Source organism: Chaetodon trifascialis, chromosome 2 (genome assembly GCF_039877785.1).
Source record: "Chaetodon trifascialis isolate fChaTrf1 chromosome 2, fChaTrf1.hap1, whole genome shotgun sequence".
Lineage (NCBI taxonomy): Eukaryota > Metazoa > Chordata > Actinopteri > Chaetodontiformes > Chaetodontidae > Chaetodon > Chaetodon trifascialis.
In genome coordinates, this window is record NC_092057.1 from 8,783,800 (window position 1) to 8,801,702 (window position 17,903).

General features: G+C 45.0%; 2 protein-coding genes across 3 annotated transcripts in view; one reads left to right on the top strand and one right to left on the bottom strand.

Moving 5' to 3' along the window:
- The window catches only part of LOC139350113 (calpain-2 catalytic subunit-like), a 15,843-nt gene extending 14,796 nt beyond the window's left edge, over positions 1–1,047 (bottom strand). The window contains exon 1 of one of the 2 annotated variants that reach the window (XM_070991230.1): positions 688–1,047. In XM_070991230.1, the coding sequence (XP_070847331.1) occupies positions 688–924 (237 nt within the window). In that variant the 5' untranslated portion in view covers positions 925–1,047. The remainder of the gene's footprint in view (positions 1–687) is intronic. The other variant, XM_070991241.1, reaches the window with a different exon arrangement.
- A 1,885-nt stretch (positions 1,048–2,932) lies between these two features.
- LOC139350145 (calpain-2 catalytic subunit-like) lies at positions 2,933–16,818 on the top strand. The gene is made up of 21 exons (XM_070991287.1): positions 2,933–3,270; positions 5,267–5,336; positions 5,494–5,612; positions 6,590–6,723; positions 9,591–9,759; positions 9,897–9,980; positions 10,461–10,546; positions 10,945–11,019; positions 11,605–11,765; positions 12,235–12,404; positions 12,712–12,723; positions 13,100–13,311; positions 13,415–13,451; positions 14,026–14,091; positions 14,187–14,244; positions 14,425–14,489; positions 15,044–15,112; positions 15,602–15,680; positions 16,226–16,342; positions 16,505–16,563; positions 16,704–16,818. The coding sequence occupies exons 1-21, from the start codon at positions 3,031–3,033 to the stop codon at positions 16,725–16,727; spliced, it is 2,106 nt and encodes a 701-aa protein (XP_070847388.1). The 5' UTR covers positions 2,933–3,030; the 3' UTR covers positions 16,728–16,818.
- Positions 16,819–17,903: the final 1,085 nt, after the last annotated feature.

Below are 17,903 nucleotides of genomic sequence, written 5' to 3' on the forward strand. Positions count from 1 at the left end.
ATTCTTTAAATATTTGGTTTACTGTTTTTATATGTTTGCATTATTTAACTTATTGTTTAGTCTTTTGTTGTTGCTTTTGTCTTTTTGTCCTCGTTGAGTCTTTTCTTCTTCGTTTATACTTGAGTCACTTTGCTTGTATGTGCTCACATAAAGCTGATTCTGATGATACTACTATAATATTACTATGACACAGTACATCTGTGATACCTGTACTACTGATATCTCTACACTGCCTCTATCTCTATGACAATATCTATATCTGTACTTCTGTGCACTGCATGCAGGCGTTACTGTAGTTGCACATCAGGAGGAAAAATCTTCAAAGTTTCTGTAACATTTCTCTGTTGTTATTGTTGTTGCTGCTGCTGTTCAGATAAACAACATAACCTGATAAATCTCTGCATGTCTTTAACGTCTGTTTGCTGAAGTTGAACTCTGTAATACTGCAGTAACTGTATAATAACTGCAGTATTTGTAGAACAACTGCAGTATTTGTACAGGCTCATATCCGTCTCTGGAATATTTGTATGATAAACACTTTTTTGGAGGGTCCTGTTTTTTTTCCAGCAGCAAACTACCCCTCACCCCCACCCCCCAACTCCACACAGCCGCCCCGCCCCTCCAACCCCACCCACCCATCCTGAAGCAAACCCAGATCCAGATCTGGATCCAGGCCCGGGTCCTTACCGTGGGCCTCTTCCAGGTGACTCCCCGAACCTTATATGAGCTCCGGCCCAGCTCGTTGAAGCCCAGGGCCTCGGGCGCGGCGGGGAACGTCGGGTCGCAGAAGAGTTTTCCGGCGGAGCGGCACTGCGCCCTCAGAGCCGTGAAGTCCTGGTTCAGGTAGCGCATCGCGTTGGCGTTGGTGCCGAAGCCCGCAGCCAAGGCGCGCTTCTTGGCCAGAGTGGACGCCACGCCGGACATGATGAAGATCCAGAGGGAGAAAAGTGAGGAAGACTCCGCAACTTGTTTGGCCAAACTTTTCTCTCAGAGCAGATTTTCAGAGTTAGACCTCCGCCCCGAAAACCGAGCAGCAGAGGAGGAGCCAGATCTCCTCCTCCTCCTGTGGCCTTTCTGAAGCAGGAAGCTCAAACACAGAACAAGTCCAAACGGAATGAAATGAATCTGGACGGCCAAAAGTATGTGGACAGCCTATCCTATTCAAGAGAAGACAAAGAGGCATCCAATCACAGCCTCTGGCTGCAGCATCCGTCACTCCAACGTTTAACCTCTGAAGACTGAGGAGCAGAGAACCTCCAAAATCCAAAGACAGAGAACATTTGAGAAAGGATGCAGCAAACATGAGAGAGCAGGAATGAGACAGCCTGTCCTGTTTCTGATCACAGCCGATCACAGCTGGATCAGCTGATCACAGCCGGTCACAATTGATCACAGCCAATCACAGCTGTGATCAACCGATCATTTGTCTCAGTTGTCAGAGCAGCAGTTCTCACCTGAAGAACCACCTGCAGTCTGCTGAACCTGCTCAGAGACAGAAACCAGTCCCACTGGCAGGACCTTCATTTCATTTATTTTGCATTCACTGATATTCTGAATGTGAATTCATGATTTAATAGAATATGATCATGGAGTTGTTTGAATGCTGGAAATCATTTATTTGAGTGAATGTTTGAATGAAATTCAAATCATGTAAAAATGTCAAACTGCCGCTCATCAGCATCACTGACTGAAACGATGCTGACGGACGGACTTTCCTGGATCCACAATAACAGTTAATGGAAGAAATAAGAGACGATGAAAAGCTGTTCAGATCTTTTGACATGATGATGAAGACTTTAATCTGTTTTCTTCTTCTCTCTGGGATGAAACTGCAGTGATGTTGTGACGAATCAGATCAGTTCGATCAGCTGCAGCATCCAATCAGTAACTGCTATCCAGATTGGTGGCATGCCAGCCGGTGAAGGACTTCTGTGAAAGTTGCTGTCGTGCATCCTCGCTCCTCGGAGCAGTTGGTCCTTCTGTGGACTCACAACAGCTTCAGGACCCGCCGACTCCATGACATGGATCTGGACCTGGATGTGGTTCAGTTTGGGTTCAGGTTTGGAAAGGATCTCAGGGGTTGTGTTGTGTACTCATGTAGTCTGTCACACTAAATCTAGACCTCTCTTTGGGAGCTTTGGGATGGGCTGCAAGATGGCAGACCACGACCACTTGGGATGTACCACTGGTCTCCTCTTGACATGGAGGTCTGACCCCATCCAGCTGCTGGACCTGGTCTGAATTACCCACCTGTGAGGACTGATCCCAGGCTGTGACCTTGAGCAGCGTCTGAGGGCTCAGCAGGGCGGAGGAGGACAGTGTACAGAGTTTGAGCATCTTATGGACAGCAGGGGGAGACAGAGGGGCAACGAACATCTGGTGTTCTCATTTGACCTTGAGTTGTCTTTACTGGATTTTGTCCAAATGTTAAGTCAAAGGAGGTCGAGTCTCAGGGGTCTCTGCAGCTCCGTGGTCAATCCAGTTCAGCCCAGCTGCATGAAGGTGTCAGTGATGACAGAGTTGAGGTGGACTGAGGTTTTTAATCCAGGCCTTTCTCAGCTGGTAAGGCATCAGAGTCCGCAGGGCTGAACTGTAGATCATGTGACACCAAAGACCTGAAAACATTTCTGAAGCAGCTGAGCCAGTTTGAGTTCAATCTGTGTTCAGGTGTGTTTCAGGTGTGCTGAGTATTAACAAGACTATTTACAAGACTGTTGACTGAATAATTCAGAGTCAACTGATAACACAATGCTCCCTCACCTGGACCAGTGCTCCACCCCCTTATGCCTGACCACCTTTATACCTGAGAAGCACACACTCATCCACACACACACACACACACACACACACACACACACACACACACACCAACAGCACCTGCACAGTTCACTTACAGCTCACACTTCACACCTCAGCCAGGCTGTCAGGAGACCAACTGCCAGCCAGATTTCACCAGCACGACTGAATCTCAGCAGGTTCTCATCAGGCTCTCAGCAGGTTTTCAGCAGGTTCTCAGCAGGTTCTCTCAATATGGCGAGCACGGCAGCAGAGCTGGCCAGGAGGAAGGCCCGGGAGGAGGAGGGCACCGGCAGTCGGGCCAACGCCGTCTCCTTCAACCAGCAGAACTTTGAGCAGTTGAGGAGCGAGTGTCTGCAGACCGGATCGCTGTTCTGTGACCCGACCTTCCCTGCAGACTGGGACTCTCTGGGATACAACGAGCTGGGACGCTACTCCTCCAAAACCATCGGAGTGGAGTGGAAACGACCCACGGTGAGCTGAGACACTGAGTGTGTGTGATTTTTATTGATTAATGTCAATCATCTTTTCATCTTTTAGCCTGTGAAACATCAGTGAAAAAGGTTCTTTCAGTTTACTGTGATAAAAACAAAACGCCTGAAGATCTGAAACGCTGCAGAAACCAGAAAATAGTTTGAAATTTAGATTTTAATCAATCAGCGATTGTGTGTATGCATGCGCGATCAGAATCACATTCTTTGACTTGTCTGGTGCCTTTAACACCATCTGGTCTGCACTACTGGGGAAGAAGACGACTGCCATGCAGGTGGATGCTCCTCTGGTGGTTCATGGACTACCTGAGGAGACCCCCCCCCCCTTCTACCCCAGCTTCCATTAGGGTGGAGATTATACAGGAGCATGAATACCTGGGTGTCCACCTGGGCAGCAAGCTGGACTGGACCAGGAACTCTGTGGCTCTCTACTAAAAGAGGAGGATCTTTTTCCCACAGAGACTTCAGTTGTTGGTACCCTCTTGTTTAATTTCTTGCTGGATTTGTCGTTTTGGTGGATGGCATCAGACCAAGGCCTGGCTGGACCGGATGCTCTCAGGCTGGTGCTGTGTCAGCAAGAAACATCATTAGGGAAGGCTGCTTTAGGAGCCCAAACCGCCGATCCATTTACATTAGGACGCTTCCAGGGCAGCGTTTGAGCCTAATCAGAGCCAGGATGCTCCACAGCTGATGTATTTAACAGGCTGTTTCTTTCACTGACTTAAGGCCTAGAGGTTTTTAAGGATCCAGGATCCACTTTCTGAAAATACAGTGTGAGCCAAAAAATGAAGGCGGGGCAGAGAGCGAGCAGGTAAATGCTGTGTAGGAGAGCAGGAAGTGGAGATTATGAAGTAACAGGAAGTGGAGATTATGAATGATTAACAAACACAGATGGAAAAACCTCATCCGAGGAGTCGTGTGTTGGAACTATCTCTTGACAAACAGCAGTGTATTTATCCACTGGTGCCTCTGTGCAGCTGCTGTTTGAGGACATTAAAGATTAAATCACCCCCCAGTATTAAAAAGAGTCTGACTCAGTTTGTGTTGATTATTAACCACATGTCTCCGAACACTGTTACGCCTGGACAGGTTTCATTTTCACCCTCTGCAGGTTTCGGCTTCTCAGATGTTTGATTTGCTGCTTTTCCTGTCAATGATTTGAATGTTTTTTAAATAATTATTATTATGAATGTTAATTAATGACTGAACGAACATGGTGACGGCATCACTTTGAGCTCTTCGTCACCACATTTCTCTCCATTTTTCTTGACTTCCTGTTATGATGATGAAGTCTGAATTTGTGTTTTGGAGACAAACTTGAAACAAACTTTGGCCGTTTCTCAATACCAAGTACGCCAAGTTCGGATTACGAACTTGGCAGTTCGGACTTAGCAAATTCGACTTGGGAGTACAGTCTCTCCAGGACGGGAGGACGCAGGACCGTCATTCTGCAATTGGGACAGCAGCGTACTTGATGACGTTAGCAGGACGACACATCTCCAAAAACTTTGGAGCAAATTTTAAACTACGCGCTATTGTGATGAGTCGACCACAGATTTTAAGTTTTAACATCCACTTTCTCACATAAAATAATCTTAAAACCACATTCCGTACTACTAAAACAGCAGTATTTCCAAACTTGTAACTTATAGTTGTGAGTCCTCTCCTCCAGCATCGTTGCGACGAAAGGCATTCTGGGATACGTGGTTGCCCCAAGTCCGCACAAGTCACCATCCGATGCATCCTCGATAAAGTGGGAGGGGCAAGAACACATCCGGGTATTTGAGTGTACTTGTCGAGATGCGGACTTGAGAATTGGAACAGTACTTGGACTCAGAGTGATGACGTTTCTCAAGTACACAAGAACACAAGTACAGAGAAGAACACATATTGAGAAACGGCCTTTTTTTTCTTTCTGATGGTGATGATGAAGAAGACAGTGATGACATCATTAATCACTTGCTGTCTTGTCCTATCAGGAGCTGTATTCTGATCCTCAGTTCATTGTTGATGGAGCGAAGAGAACAGACATCTGTCAGGGAGTGCTGGGTGAGAACACAGACACACAGACACAGACACACACACACACACACACACACACACACACACACACACACACACACACACACACACACACACACACACACACACACACAGGTGTGTGAGGTCTGAGGTGTGATCATGTGACCTGGTGTGTGTCTGTCAGGTGACTGCTGGCTGCTGGCCGCCATCGCCTCTCTGACTCTGGACCCTCAGATCCTGAACAGAGTGGTTCCTCCTGGACAGAGTTTCAGCTCACAGTATGCCGGCATCTTCCACTTCCAGGTCCCTTTGAAGTCACAAACAACAAACATCAATCAGTAATCAATAACAGCAATCAATAGTCAATAATAACAATCAATAATCAATAACAACAATCAATAATGACACTAAAGTTCATTCATACGGCCCTCTGCTGAACTTCTTCCTCTGGGCCTTTCAGTCACATCTTGTGGCCGTCTTCGGAGTTTGTCTCCGACCGTCCTCCGTCCCCTGAGGACAACCCTGAGAGTGTAGAAAGAAGACTTTGAGTTTTAAATGATCACAAACTGATGGTGAAGGTTTTTACAGTATTTACAGTCCCCACATATTCTACATGGATGTGTTTTTACATGGTATTTGATGGTTTGTGTCTGAGCCTGAGATGAAACTCTCTATAGTTTCATAGTTTCTCTAAAGTTTCACATTTTAAATTAAAAACCACGACAATTTTACTAATCAGGGTGTAGTTGTGTGGTTATAGTTTTGGTTTGTTGACTTCAGAGAAAACATCATGACATAACTTTGTCATAAACTCTGTCCTGTGAAAACCATGTATCTCCAAAGCATGAACTTGTCATGAGTAGAAAAAGTGCTGCTGTGTTCAGTTTCGTCAAACACTGTTTGTATCAGATAATCCTTTTAAAGGGTTTTACTGTATTTGCAGAGCAGAGAACATCATCAGAGCTCTTTGAGGACTCTCTATTGTTCTCAGCAACCACATGATGGAAACTATGTATCCCTCCTCCACAGGAAGTGACACCAAGAGCTGAAGCTGTGTCTTTATTCATGTTCCTGGTCCCCTGAAGGATTTAGATGGTTTCTGACTCAGCGGTCAACAGCCAATGAGAGTCATTGTTGAAAGTGACTTGCGCTTCGTAGCCAATGAAATCCCAAAATCAAGGATCTGCTGCTTCAGCTGGTCATTTCCAGCCAAATCAAGGAATTCACTGCAAGTAGGGATGTTACACAGGAAGTGACATCATGTTTGTTTGTACCTGTAGCTGTGGCAGTACGGGGAGTGGGTGGATGTGGTCGTGGACGACCGGCTGCCCACCAGAGACGGGAAGCTGCTGTTCGTTCACTCAGCAGATGGAGCAGAGTTCTGGAGCGCCTTGCTGGAGAAAGCCTACGCCAAGTAAGACCCACGTTCATGGTCCCTCAGGATGAACTGCACTGTTTGACATTAAAGCTCAAGCACGTTATTTAGTTTACAAGCATTTCTCATGTCCCATTTCAACACCTTCAGACGTCACATTGACTGACATTTTAACTGTGTACTTCAGACACTTCACTTTCTTTCAGTGGTTTCTCTCACTGTTTAAAACCGTTTTACGTACTTACACTTTAAACTACTTTCAGTATTTGCAGTTCAACTTTTAATTGAAAGGACTGATTTTAGTGTTTATGCTTCAGTTCACGTAAAGTGTCACTTTAACTATCTGCAGTTCAGACGCTTCAGTCGAACATTTCACTTTCCTCCAGCCGGAACACTTCCTGTTTACACGTCAGCTGACTCCCCCTTTTCTTCCTGCACTTTCACTTAATCTCCCCTTTCAGCTTCTTTCTCGTCGTTCTGTTCATTCCTGTGAAAGTTGCTCTGAAGCTGAAGCTCTAAAGACATCATCTGGGCGTTTGATCCATTTAGCATCAGAGTTCTGTTTGCCAGCGAGCTTACAGCTCAGCCCTCCTCTAACTTCATTGAGCATGAAGTGAAAAATAGTCTCATTTCGCAGGGTTTCTTAAACACTCAGGACAGATGGAGGACAGAGGGACTAAAGACTACAGGCAACTGTACGATTCATTATTCACTTCAGCTGACTCCAGATCAGCCTCTAAACACCAACAGCAGGAAGCCCAGTGTGTGTGTGTGTGTGTGTGTGTGTGTGTGTGTGTGTGTGTGTGTGTGTGTGTGTGTGTGTGTGTGTGTGGTGGAGGGGATTAGCATCAGGGTGGAGGACAGTTTACTCAGTAAACACTCGGCTTCAACCAGCCTGGAAAACAAACAGAGCTGCTGACTCAGCTCTTTACACTGAAAACAGGTAAAACTGTCTCACCTGCTCTGATTTATTCTGCCTCACCTCAAACACTCTGCAGAGTGAACATCACTTTCACGTCCTACAGTCTGTGTGATGGACACCAGTGTCTTTTAGCGCTGAGCTTTTATTTTGAAGAAGCTGTACGAGCTGTCAGTTTGTCAGGTTACTTTTCGGTTCAGTTGTTATTAGTGTGAGTTTTATTTTGACAGATGTTCATTCTTCCTTGAGTGCTTTTCCTCCAGCTGCCTTTAAACTCTCACTCTAACTTCTTCAGTCACTCTCACAGTAACTATCAGTTTAATGAAGTCGGCTTTCAGCCGCTCTTTCATCAACATTCAGGTCGTGCTCGGCTCTCTGCTCGTCGTTCGACAAACGCTGCATTCAGGTTAAATTGTTGAAGTGAAGATTTTTTGTGATTTGATTGTTGCAAACTGTTTAAAGATGGAATCAAAACAGCAGAAACAAACAACATTCAACACCAACAACAGATGATTAGAAAACTGAAGCAACTGACTGTTGAAGAGTCACAGTACCAAACAGATCGATAGCAAAGGTCCAGATGATCCGATCCAAAAAACTATTTGATCTGAAATACCGTAATAATCCACAGAAAGATGTTTATCAGTTCAAATTACCAGCAATCTTCCACATTTCTCTGTTATAACTCTGAAGACCTTTTGATTGACACCTCACTTGACCATTTAGGATCTTCCATGTAATGTCCACAGCAGACAACAGCCAATGAGAGTTTGTGGACAGGTGATTGGGCAGGTAAAATGAAATTTCTAAAACAAGGATCTGCCACTTCAGTACGTAATTAACAGCCAAATCAATCAATCAATACAAGAAAAGTTGGGATATTAGACAGCGTTTGAAATGATAAAGCTAATAAATGGCCTCAAGACATATAGCCTAAATATAAGTATAGAACCCCAAAATATAGATGGGCTAATAATATCTTTCCTAAATATACAGTAAATATAGATATTTATCTAGATATAGTAAATGGCCTTTTTTTGGAGAATGCCCACATGTACGATCAGAGAAAACAAATGAAAATATTCAGTTTCTGAGTTACAGTCATCAGTTTCATTGTACTTGGACTGAGAGAAGACATGACAGTGGGACCACATGTTGCGTTTTCCAGCGGATAAGACAAAGATCGGATAAAGTCATCTGCTGGTGTGTGTTTCTACTCTAAATGGTTGGAGAACAGCTTTTAGTTTACTTTGGGTCTCTGTATCTTGGACGGCATTTTAGGCTAATTTTACAGGAGTGGTTTTCACTGATAACTTCAGTACTGACACTCACACACTGTACACACACTGTACGCACACTGTACACATTGTACACACACTGTACACACTTCAGCTTCCTTTCAGCTCCTACATTAAACTTAAACTGTCACTTTAACTCTCAGGCTGACATTTCAGCTGTTTTCAGTGTGTCCACTTCCTGTTGACCCCTCAGATGACCAGTCAACTCCTCTCAGCTTTCACACTTCAGTTCCCATTGAACTTCCATTATTTGTGGTTGCGTCTGAAATGACAGTGTGTGGCGTCGCATTTCACATATTTTCACTTTGCTTGTGTTCAGGGTTCAGCTGGCACTGCAGCAGCTTTCAGCTCACATACACGTACTCACTTTTCACGAGACGATAAGTTCTTCCAGCGCTTTGATCACTGACACCTGAACTGACTCTTGAACTGTGGCTGTTACACAAATACACGTAAAGACACTGAAGTGGTTTCAAACACTTCAGCCACCGTCTTTCAGCTGAAGCTGACACACTTCCATGTCTTCATGAAATGTGCTCTTTTGTATAGTTGACAGCAGATATTTGAGGTTAGTTAAATAAGAGACTTGTTAATATGAATGTAATAATTTAGCAGATTGAGGTGTTCATCCATAAATCAGCATCACTCCACAGAGCTGAGGACTAACTGTGCTGTGTCTCCTCCTGCAGGGTGAACAGCTCGTACGAGGTTCTGACTGGAGGTTTGATTATTGAGGGTTTTGAGGATTTCACCGGAGGAATCTCAGAAAGCTACAACCTGAAGGAGGCTCCACCCTTCCTGTTTAACATCGTTAGGAAGGCTCTGAAGCTCGGCTCGCTGCTCGGCTGCTCCATCGACGTAAACCTCTGGCCCTGAACAGAACATAGAGCAATATAAGAACAATTATTAGCTCATTTAGCTAATTAGCTAAATATTTACGATATCAAAGAAGAATAAAAACTCATTCAATATTTACATATTTCCATCTTTCTCAGAGTTCCAGTTCACAAGAGACGGAGGCGATCACTGGTCAGAAGCTGGTTAAAGGTCATGCCTACTCCATTACTGCTGCACAGCAGGTGAGGCATTCTGGGAAATGACCGGAGGCTCCAAAACTCGGCGTAGGCTTGGCCTCGGTGTGGTAACATGAATTATGTCGCGTTAAGAATAATTCAGAATACTTTTCACTGGACACAGGAAGTGAAAAGATCATTTGGACTTTTCTCCAGAGTAGTTAAGATGAAACTTATGTCTCCATGGTTGCAACCATACATCAGGACCAACAGACCAGCAGGGGCGCAGATGGACTCGTCTCCTCCTGGTCTGGACCAGCAGGGGGGCAGGTGGACTCATTTCCTCCTGGTCTGGACCAGCAGGGGGGCAGGTGGACTTGTTTCCTCCTGGTCTGGACCAGCAGGAGGGCAGATGGACTCGTTCCCTCCTGGTCTGGACCAGCAGGAGGGCAGATGGACTCGTTCCCTCCTGGTCTGGACCAGCAGGGGGGCAGGTGGACTTGTTCCTCAAACTGGATGTTTACAGCTGCAGGTTTCGTCCTGTAGGTTCTTCACTTTGGTTCTCCTGTGGAGCTGCTGAGGATCAGGAACCCGTGGGGTCATGTGGAGTGGACTGGGGCCTGGAGTGATGAGTGAGTCCAGGTCCTCACATTGATCTGTCTATCTGTCTCTGTCTGTATGCTCGTCACTCACCCAATCAGTTTTCAGAGGTAAAATATGCTGACTGAATTTTAAAATGTCAATTAAAGGGACAATTGTTCACATTCAGAAGTAAAAATACTAAAAACAGGAAGTGCAACAATTTAAAATTCTGACTGAAATGATTTCATGTCCATCAACCATAAACCATCTGATGGACAGCTCATCCGACAAGTCATGGAGCAGGTTTTTTACATCTGTCTTTATATTCAAAGAGCTTCAGTCATCTCTAAACAGCCACAACTGGACCTCCAAAGACCGCCAACACTTATAGTGAATGCTGAAAACTGTTCCAGCGTCTGATGTTTCTCTTTGTTTGACTGTTTGTCAGTTCGAAGGAGTGGAACGGAGTAGAGCCAGAGGAGAAGAAGAAGCTGGATCACTCGGCTGATGACGGAGAGTTCTGGTGGGTTGACTCGGATCAATAACTGGCCCAGTTAATAAATCTGTTGACAGTTCATCCTAAATTTAAACTGATGTTTGTTGGTTTTAATTGTCATCAGTGAAATTTCCTCTCTAAAACACCACATAATGTAGTAATGTGTAATATTTGTAATGAATCCTGTAAAGTTACGTTAGCTCTTATTCATCAGCGTGCATTCATTTTTCTTCACTTTTCATTCTGCATGTGTAATCCCAGCAGTGCAAAGTAACTACATGATTGTATTCAAATACTGTACTATACTGTACTCAAGTACAATTCGGACATGCTTGTACTTTTACTATGACTTTACAATTCTACTCTGATACATTTCAGAGGTAAGCGTAGTACTTTTTACTGCATTCTTTACATAAAGAACAATATGATGTTACATAAACATATATTATAAAATACAACAGACTGTTCAAGATGAAACCGACGGGCTCCAAGAATCAGTATTTGTCTCCTCGTCGTGTTTCAGAGTCCCAGTGTGCTCAGGTCAGACGTTGTACTCAGGCAGGTGATGTTCTGATGTTCTTCTTCTTTGTCTCTTCTGTCTGCGGGCTGCAGGATGTCCTACCCAGATTTCCTGCGTCAGTTTTCCCGCCTTGACATCTGTAACCTGACACCTGACACGCTCAGCAGCTTCGACGTCGGCCACTGGAACCACAGCGAGTTCGAAGGCGCGTGGAGGATCGGCTCCACCGCCGGAGGCTGCAGGAACTATCCGGGTACAGATCCAGATCAGTGAGCTGGTCTTCATCCAGGCCTCGGTTTGGCTCATTGATTCTTTATTTACATCTTCTTAACATCTGGAGGCTCCAGCTGCCGCCATCTTTGATGTGAACAGTTTCCATGGTTACAGCTGTGACCATGGCTGACTGAGTCTCCTCAGTAGACCCAGTCCTCATTGTAAACTCTGAACTCTCTGTCCTTGACAGTATTAGCATTAATGTTAAAGTGATGTTAGCTTAGCTTTCAAAATGTGGTCCTGCGTGTTTTCGTAGTTTGTCTCAGTGGTTTCATTGACGCTTCCGGTGAACCGTCAGACGTTACTGACAGAGATTCAGCGTGGCTTAACGTCAGCAGCAGGCAATCTCATTGGCTGCTGGAGGACCTCACGTCCTGGCTGCTTTGTCTCTTATTGGCTGTGGAACAGTAGAACAGTGAGTGTAAACTGACGTCCTCTTCTCTCCGCAGCCACGTTCTGCTCCAACCCTCAGTTCTTCATCCGCCTCAAGGACGTGGATGACGACCCTCACGACGGCAAGGACGGCTGCTCCGTCCTGATTGGTCTGATGCAGAAAGACGTTCGCAGGGAGAGACGCTTTGGACAAGACCTTGACACCATTGGATTCGCCATCTATGAGGTACAAATACACACAAATACTCCAGGGATGGTGGAAGTACTAAAAGTAACAATACAAAAAAGTACAAATGCTCCAGTACAAGAAGTACTGCCTGATTGTATTGACCGTATATTGATTGTGTATTGACTCTGTGTTGACTGTGTATTGACCGTGTATTGATTGTGTATTGATTGTGTATTGACCGTGTATTGGCCTCATTGCCTTGTCAAACCTTTCAGGTGACTGAAATGAGACGTTTGGACACGTCAGACTTTGATGAAGTTCTTTCTGTATTTCTGATCTTTTCTGTTTTGTGTTTTTCTTCCAGGTTCCTGATGAGGTGAGTCCAGATGCATTTTGATCCAGTTTGAAGTCAAAGTCGTCTTCAGTCCACTGAGGACAAACAGGATCTGCTTCTTCAGCTTTCAGGAGAGTTTTGCTTCAGATAGATAGATAGATAGATAGATAGATAGATAGATAGATAGATAGATAGATAGATAGATACTTTATTTATCCCCTGAGCGAAAATTCGGGTGTCCAGTAGCACATATGAACAGATAAAAAAACACACATTACAGATAAAATAGTAAATAAGATAATAAATTAACTTAGTTAAATTAGTTTGTAGACATTTTGTAGGATGGAGACCAATATCCAGTCAGTCCCTCTGACCTTCAGGACTTCAAGCTCTGACCCTTTCATTCTTCTGTGGTCAGTATAAAGGTCGCGGTAACATCCGGCTGGGCCCGGAGGTCCTGCTGAGGGGGACGTCTGTGGCTCGCAGTCAGAACTTCATCAACATGAGGGAGGTGTGCGACCGCTTCAAACTGCCGCCCGGAGAGTACGTCGTCATCCCCTCCACCTTCGAACCGCACCGCAGAGGACGTTTCATCCTGAGGGTGTTCACGGAGAAACCAGCCCACAGCAGGTCCGTCCCAACATGCTGCAAGATGTCTGTTCAGACTGGTCAGAGGGACAAGAGCTGGTCCTTCCTGCCGAATGATTGTCTTAATGTGCTCTGTCTGTTTCAGTCCACTGGAGGAGGACGTGCACGCTGACATCCAGCAGGTCTGTGACGCTCGTTTGCTGATATCACGTGTTACGTCCCTGGCTCAAAGGGAAGCAACACGTGTCACACGGCCACAAGGCGAAGCTTTTTAAGAGGTTTATTTCATAAAATGACCAAACTGAAAAGAGGTAAGCGTGGATCTCAGCTGCAGCCTGTCAGGCTCTGACCTGGACCTGTGAAAGAGAATGGAGAGAGGGAAAGGGGTGTGGCCATGTCTTTTAAACCTGCACACACCTGCAGATGAACACAGGCAATCAGAAAAACAAAGGGACTGAGCCACTTTCAAAATAAAACACAGGCCTTAATTCTCAGCCTGTAACACACGACATGTGAAGCTTCTGTCTTTGGATCACAGCGTCCTCTCTGCAGAGGACAGCTTCTTGTCTCCTAACACATGTGATGCATCTGGTCTGAACTAATGTTGTCAGAGCAGCGTGAGCAGGATGTGGTGTCTTCATGTGGGTCCGTTCATGTCTGGTCTGTGGTGTCGTGTGGACATGAGGTGTTATTAACGTCGTGCTGCAAGTCATTCTTTTGGATTTCATGCGATCTCTCTAATGTTTGTCCTTCCAGCCCGATGTTGGACACCAAGACGTGGATCCTCACTTCAGACATCTCTTCGCCCAGATCTCCGGAAACGTAACTGAACATTTGACTACATTTATTGTGAAACTGATGAGTTCATTCTGAGCAGCTGACAGTCAGTCAAACCCGTCTGTCTCTGTGTCCCACAGGACTCTGAGATTTCTGCCTTCGAGCTCCAACAGATTTTGGACAAAGTGGTCTCTCACAGTAAGAACAGCTTAATGTCACACATTGAGTTTTTCCTTCACGCTGTGGAGATCAGGAGTAATGAAGGATGCGAGAATATCGTCTGAATGCTCTTAATGTTCACTGTGCTGCTGATTGAACCACTTCAGACTCACCTGAAAGCTGCAGGTGTGAACTCACCTGTGTGTTCTTTGATTCAAGGATCTGATGTGAAAACAGATGGTTTCAGTCTGCAGACCTGCAGGGACATCATCAGCCTGCTGGATGTATCCTTCAATTCAGAGAGACAGACTGACAGAGAGACAGGAAGAGAGAGAAATAGACAGACAGACAGACAGACAGACAGACAGACAGACAGACAGACAGACAGACAGACAGACAGACAGACAGATGGTCAAATGGACAGACAGATGGATGGAAAGACAGACAGACGGAAGGACAGGCAGACAGACATAGAGATGGGAAGAGAGACAGACAGAAAGAGAGAGAGAGAGAGAGAGAGAGAGAGAGAGAGACAAATAGAGAGACAGACAGACTGATGGATGGACGGATGGAAAGACAGACAAATGGACAGAAAGACAGTCAGACAGACGGACAGACATACAATCAAACAGACAGGCAGACAGATGGACAGACAAAGACAGACGAACAGATGGACAGGGACAGACAGACAGACGGACAGATGGATGGACAGAGACAGACAGATGGACGGACAGATGGATGGACACAGACAGACAGATAGACAGACAGACAGACAGACGGATGGACAGAGACAAACAGACGGACAGTCCTATGGTTTTGGTCTCTGACTGCTCTTCAGATGGACGGCAGCAGTAAACTTTGTCTCCTGGAGTTTCATCGTCTGTGGCTGATGATCCAGAAGTATCTGGTGAGACCCTCGTGGACACACTGAGGACAGGCGGTCCTGTCGCCATAGTAACTGCTCCCTTACTTGTACTGTAGAGGCGGATGACAGTATGTAAAGTACTTCAAATGAGTACTACCTTCAACATGTACAGCAGTAATATCAATCCACAGACAGCAGATATAAAACACTTTACTGCTACAGGAGTACTTTCACTTTGAGTACTGTGAGTACATTTAGCTGATTATACTCACATACTTTTACTTCAGTCAGGTTTTGAATGTGTGTATTAGAAGTCTTCATTAAAGAGAGTGAAAAGTCTTCCACCACTGATCAGCGTTGTGGGTCAGATTTCACAACAACAACAATAAAAGGAATGAATACAGACATCTGATGTCATGAAGTTTCTGCCTCTGTACTTTGACTCACTTTCTGTCTGATGGGACGTTTAACTGTGGAATATTTCACTGACAGCTGATTTCTTTCTCTTCCTCTTCCTCTTCCGTCCTCTAGGAGATCTTTAAGAGTCACGACTCAGACGGTTCCGGTACGATGAGCAGTCACGAGATGAGAGCAGCGCTGGCTGAAGCAGGTGAGACTGACCATCGCTGATCACATCCATCAGGACCATCCAGAGGTTCTCCTGGTGGTTCCAGCAGAAGCTGAAGGAGGTCCAGAGCTTCTGATTGGAGTTATGTGGTTTTGAGAAGGTTCCAGGTGTTCTAACAGGGTTCCGGGGCTCAATGAGTGGAGTCCACAGTTCTTTAGGAACTTCTTAAGGTTCTTTACAAAAAGGTTCAAGTGGTTCCAGAAGGTTCTGGAGTGTAAATGAGTAAAGGTGTCCTTTAACAAACTCCTGACAGGTTCTACAGACTGTGGCAGGAGTCCACAAGGAACTTCCTTGGAAGTAAAGGAGGTTCTGGTGTTTATTAAGAACTCAGCAGGGCTTTGATTGATGGTTCTACAGGTTCTTCAGATGGCTTGAATGGACGCTGCGTTCAGCTGTTTGACCTCTGACCTCCTGTACAAAGCAGCAGATCTTAGAAATGGTTCCACGACTTATTGTTCTAAACTAATTTACTGTTACTCAGTCTTGTGTCTCTCCTTGTGTCTCTGTCTGTCTCTCTGTGTGTCCAGGTGTCCAGGTGAACAGCTATGTCCTTCAGGAACTCGTCATTCGTTACTCAGACTCGTTTTTCTCCGTTGACTTCGACTCATTCGTCGGTTGTCTGGTTCGTCTTCAGTTGCTTTTCAGTGAGTCTCATCGTACACTGATTCTCATCAGACTCATCCGTTCATTACAAAAAGAATCTCAGTATTCATACATGAATATATTACTGATTGGGTCCCAGTGTTCCCAGCACAGAAGTGTCACTTTTTTTTCAGTCAAATTTGTCAAACCTTTTTCCTCTTCAGAGATGTTCAGGACTCTGGACAAGAAGAACCAGGGGAAGATCGAGCTGGACCTGCAGCAGGTAAAGGTGTGCTGGTCCAACTGGTGCTGAACCAGTATGCCAGTATAAAGTGCTGCTGATGCCCCCTACAGGCTGCAGCCGGTGGTCACATGACACAGCTCTTCATGACATCATCACCAAGCTCTTCTTCTCTCCTGCAGTGGCTCAGCCTCACCATCAACTGACAGCTGCCAGCTCCAGGTGCATGCTGGGAGTTTCCTTCAGTTCAGAGGACAGACAGCAGCAGCTGTCTGGGAGTGAAAGCCTGGTTTTAATGTCATGTTTGAAAGTTGTGAGCAGCACAAACTGAACTTCAAATAAATCTAAATAAAATCAACGATGTCTGAAAACTTTGTTAAAAAGACATATTAACAGTGAAAAGACGAGTTTTGCGTTTCACTTTAAGTCTTTGATTTGACGTTTTAAACCTTCCATAAAATGAAGACACACAGTCACGACATGTTTCATCAGAACTGAGTTTAGACTCAATTTTTCTGTTTTACTCTTTTGAAATTACAAATTGGTTATTTTTGAAAAAACATCAAATAAACAGCAGGAAGTGACCTGTGCTCATTTGGTGCTTCGGCTGCCTTTAAGTCACTTAAATACGACAGTAATCATAAATGGATTTTATTTTCAGTATAAATCTTGACATGAGTTGGAGGCGGAGCTGGATATTCCTCATCATTCAGTTTTGTGATCAGCTGAGAGACAGTCAGTCTGAAAAGGTGTGAAAGAAAGACACGATTACCTGTGATCTACCTGAGAGTCCCTGTAGTTACTGCTGTCCGCCTGCAGGAGGCAGAGTTTCATCACCACTGGTGAGAGACAGAGGAGGCACAAGCTGAAGCTGCACGCTGTAAAGGTACCAAGACCACAGTGAAGAAATACTCTGTTAGAAGTAAAAGTCCTACGTTCAAAATCTCACTGAAGTAAAAGTACAAAGTACAACTGTGATCCAATAAACTCTGTAAAACATCAATAAACCAGAATCAATCATCAATAATCAAACTGTTCACTGACAGCAGCTTCATGTGTTCATCTCCTTCATCCAATCAGCCTGTTTACCTGTGGAATGTTCCAAACAAGTGTTTTTGGAGCGTTCCACATCTTTCCCAGTCTGTGAAACGTGTTGCTGCATCAGATTCACAATAAGCAGATATTCACAAAGTCAAGTAACAAACAAGTATGCACTTCATCCAATGTATTTCCACACTAGTGTGTGTGAGCGTGTCTATGTGTCTGTGTGTGGTATGTGTGTGTGTGTGAGTGTGTGTATGCTTGGGAGTGTATGTGTGTCTATGTGTCTGTGTGTCTTTCTGTATGCTTGTATGCGTGCGTGTGTGCGTGTGTGCGTGCGT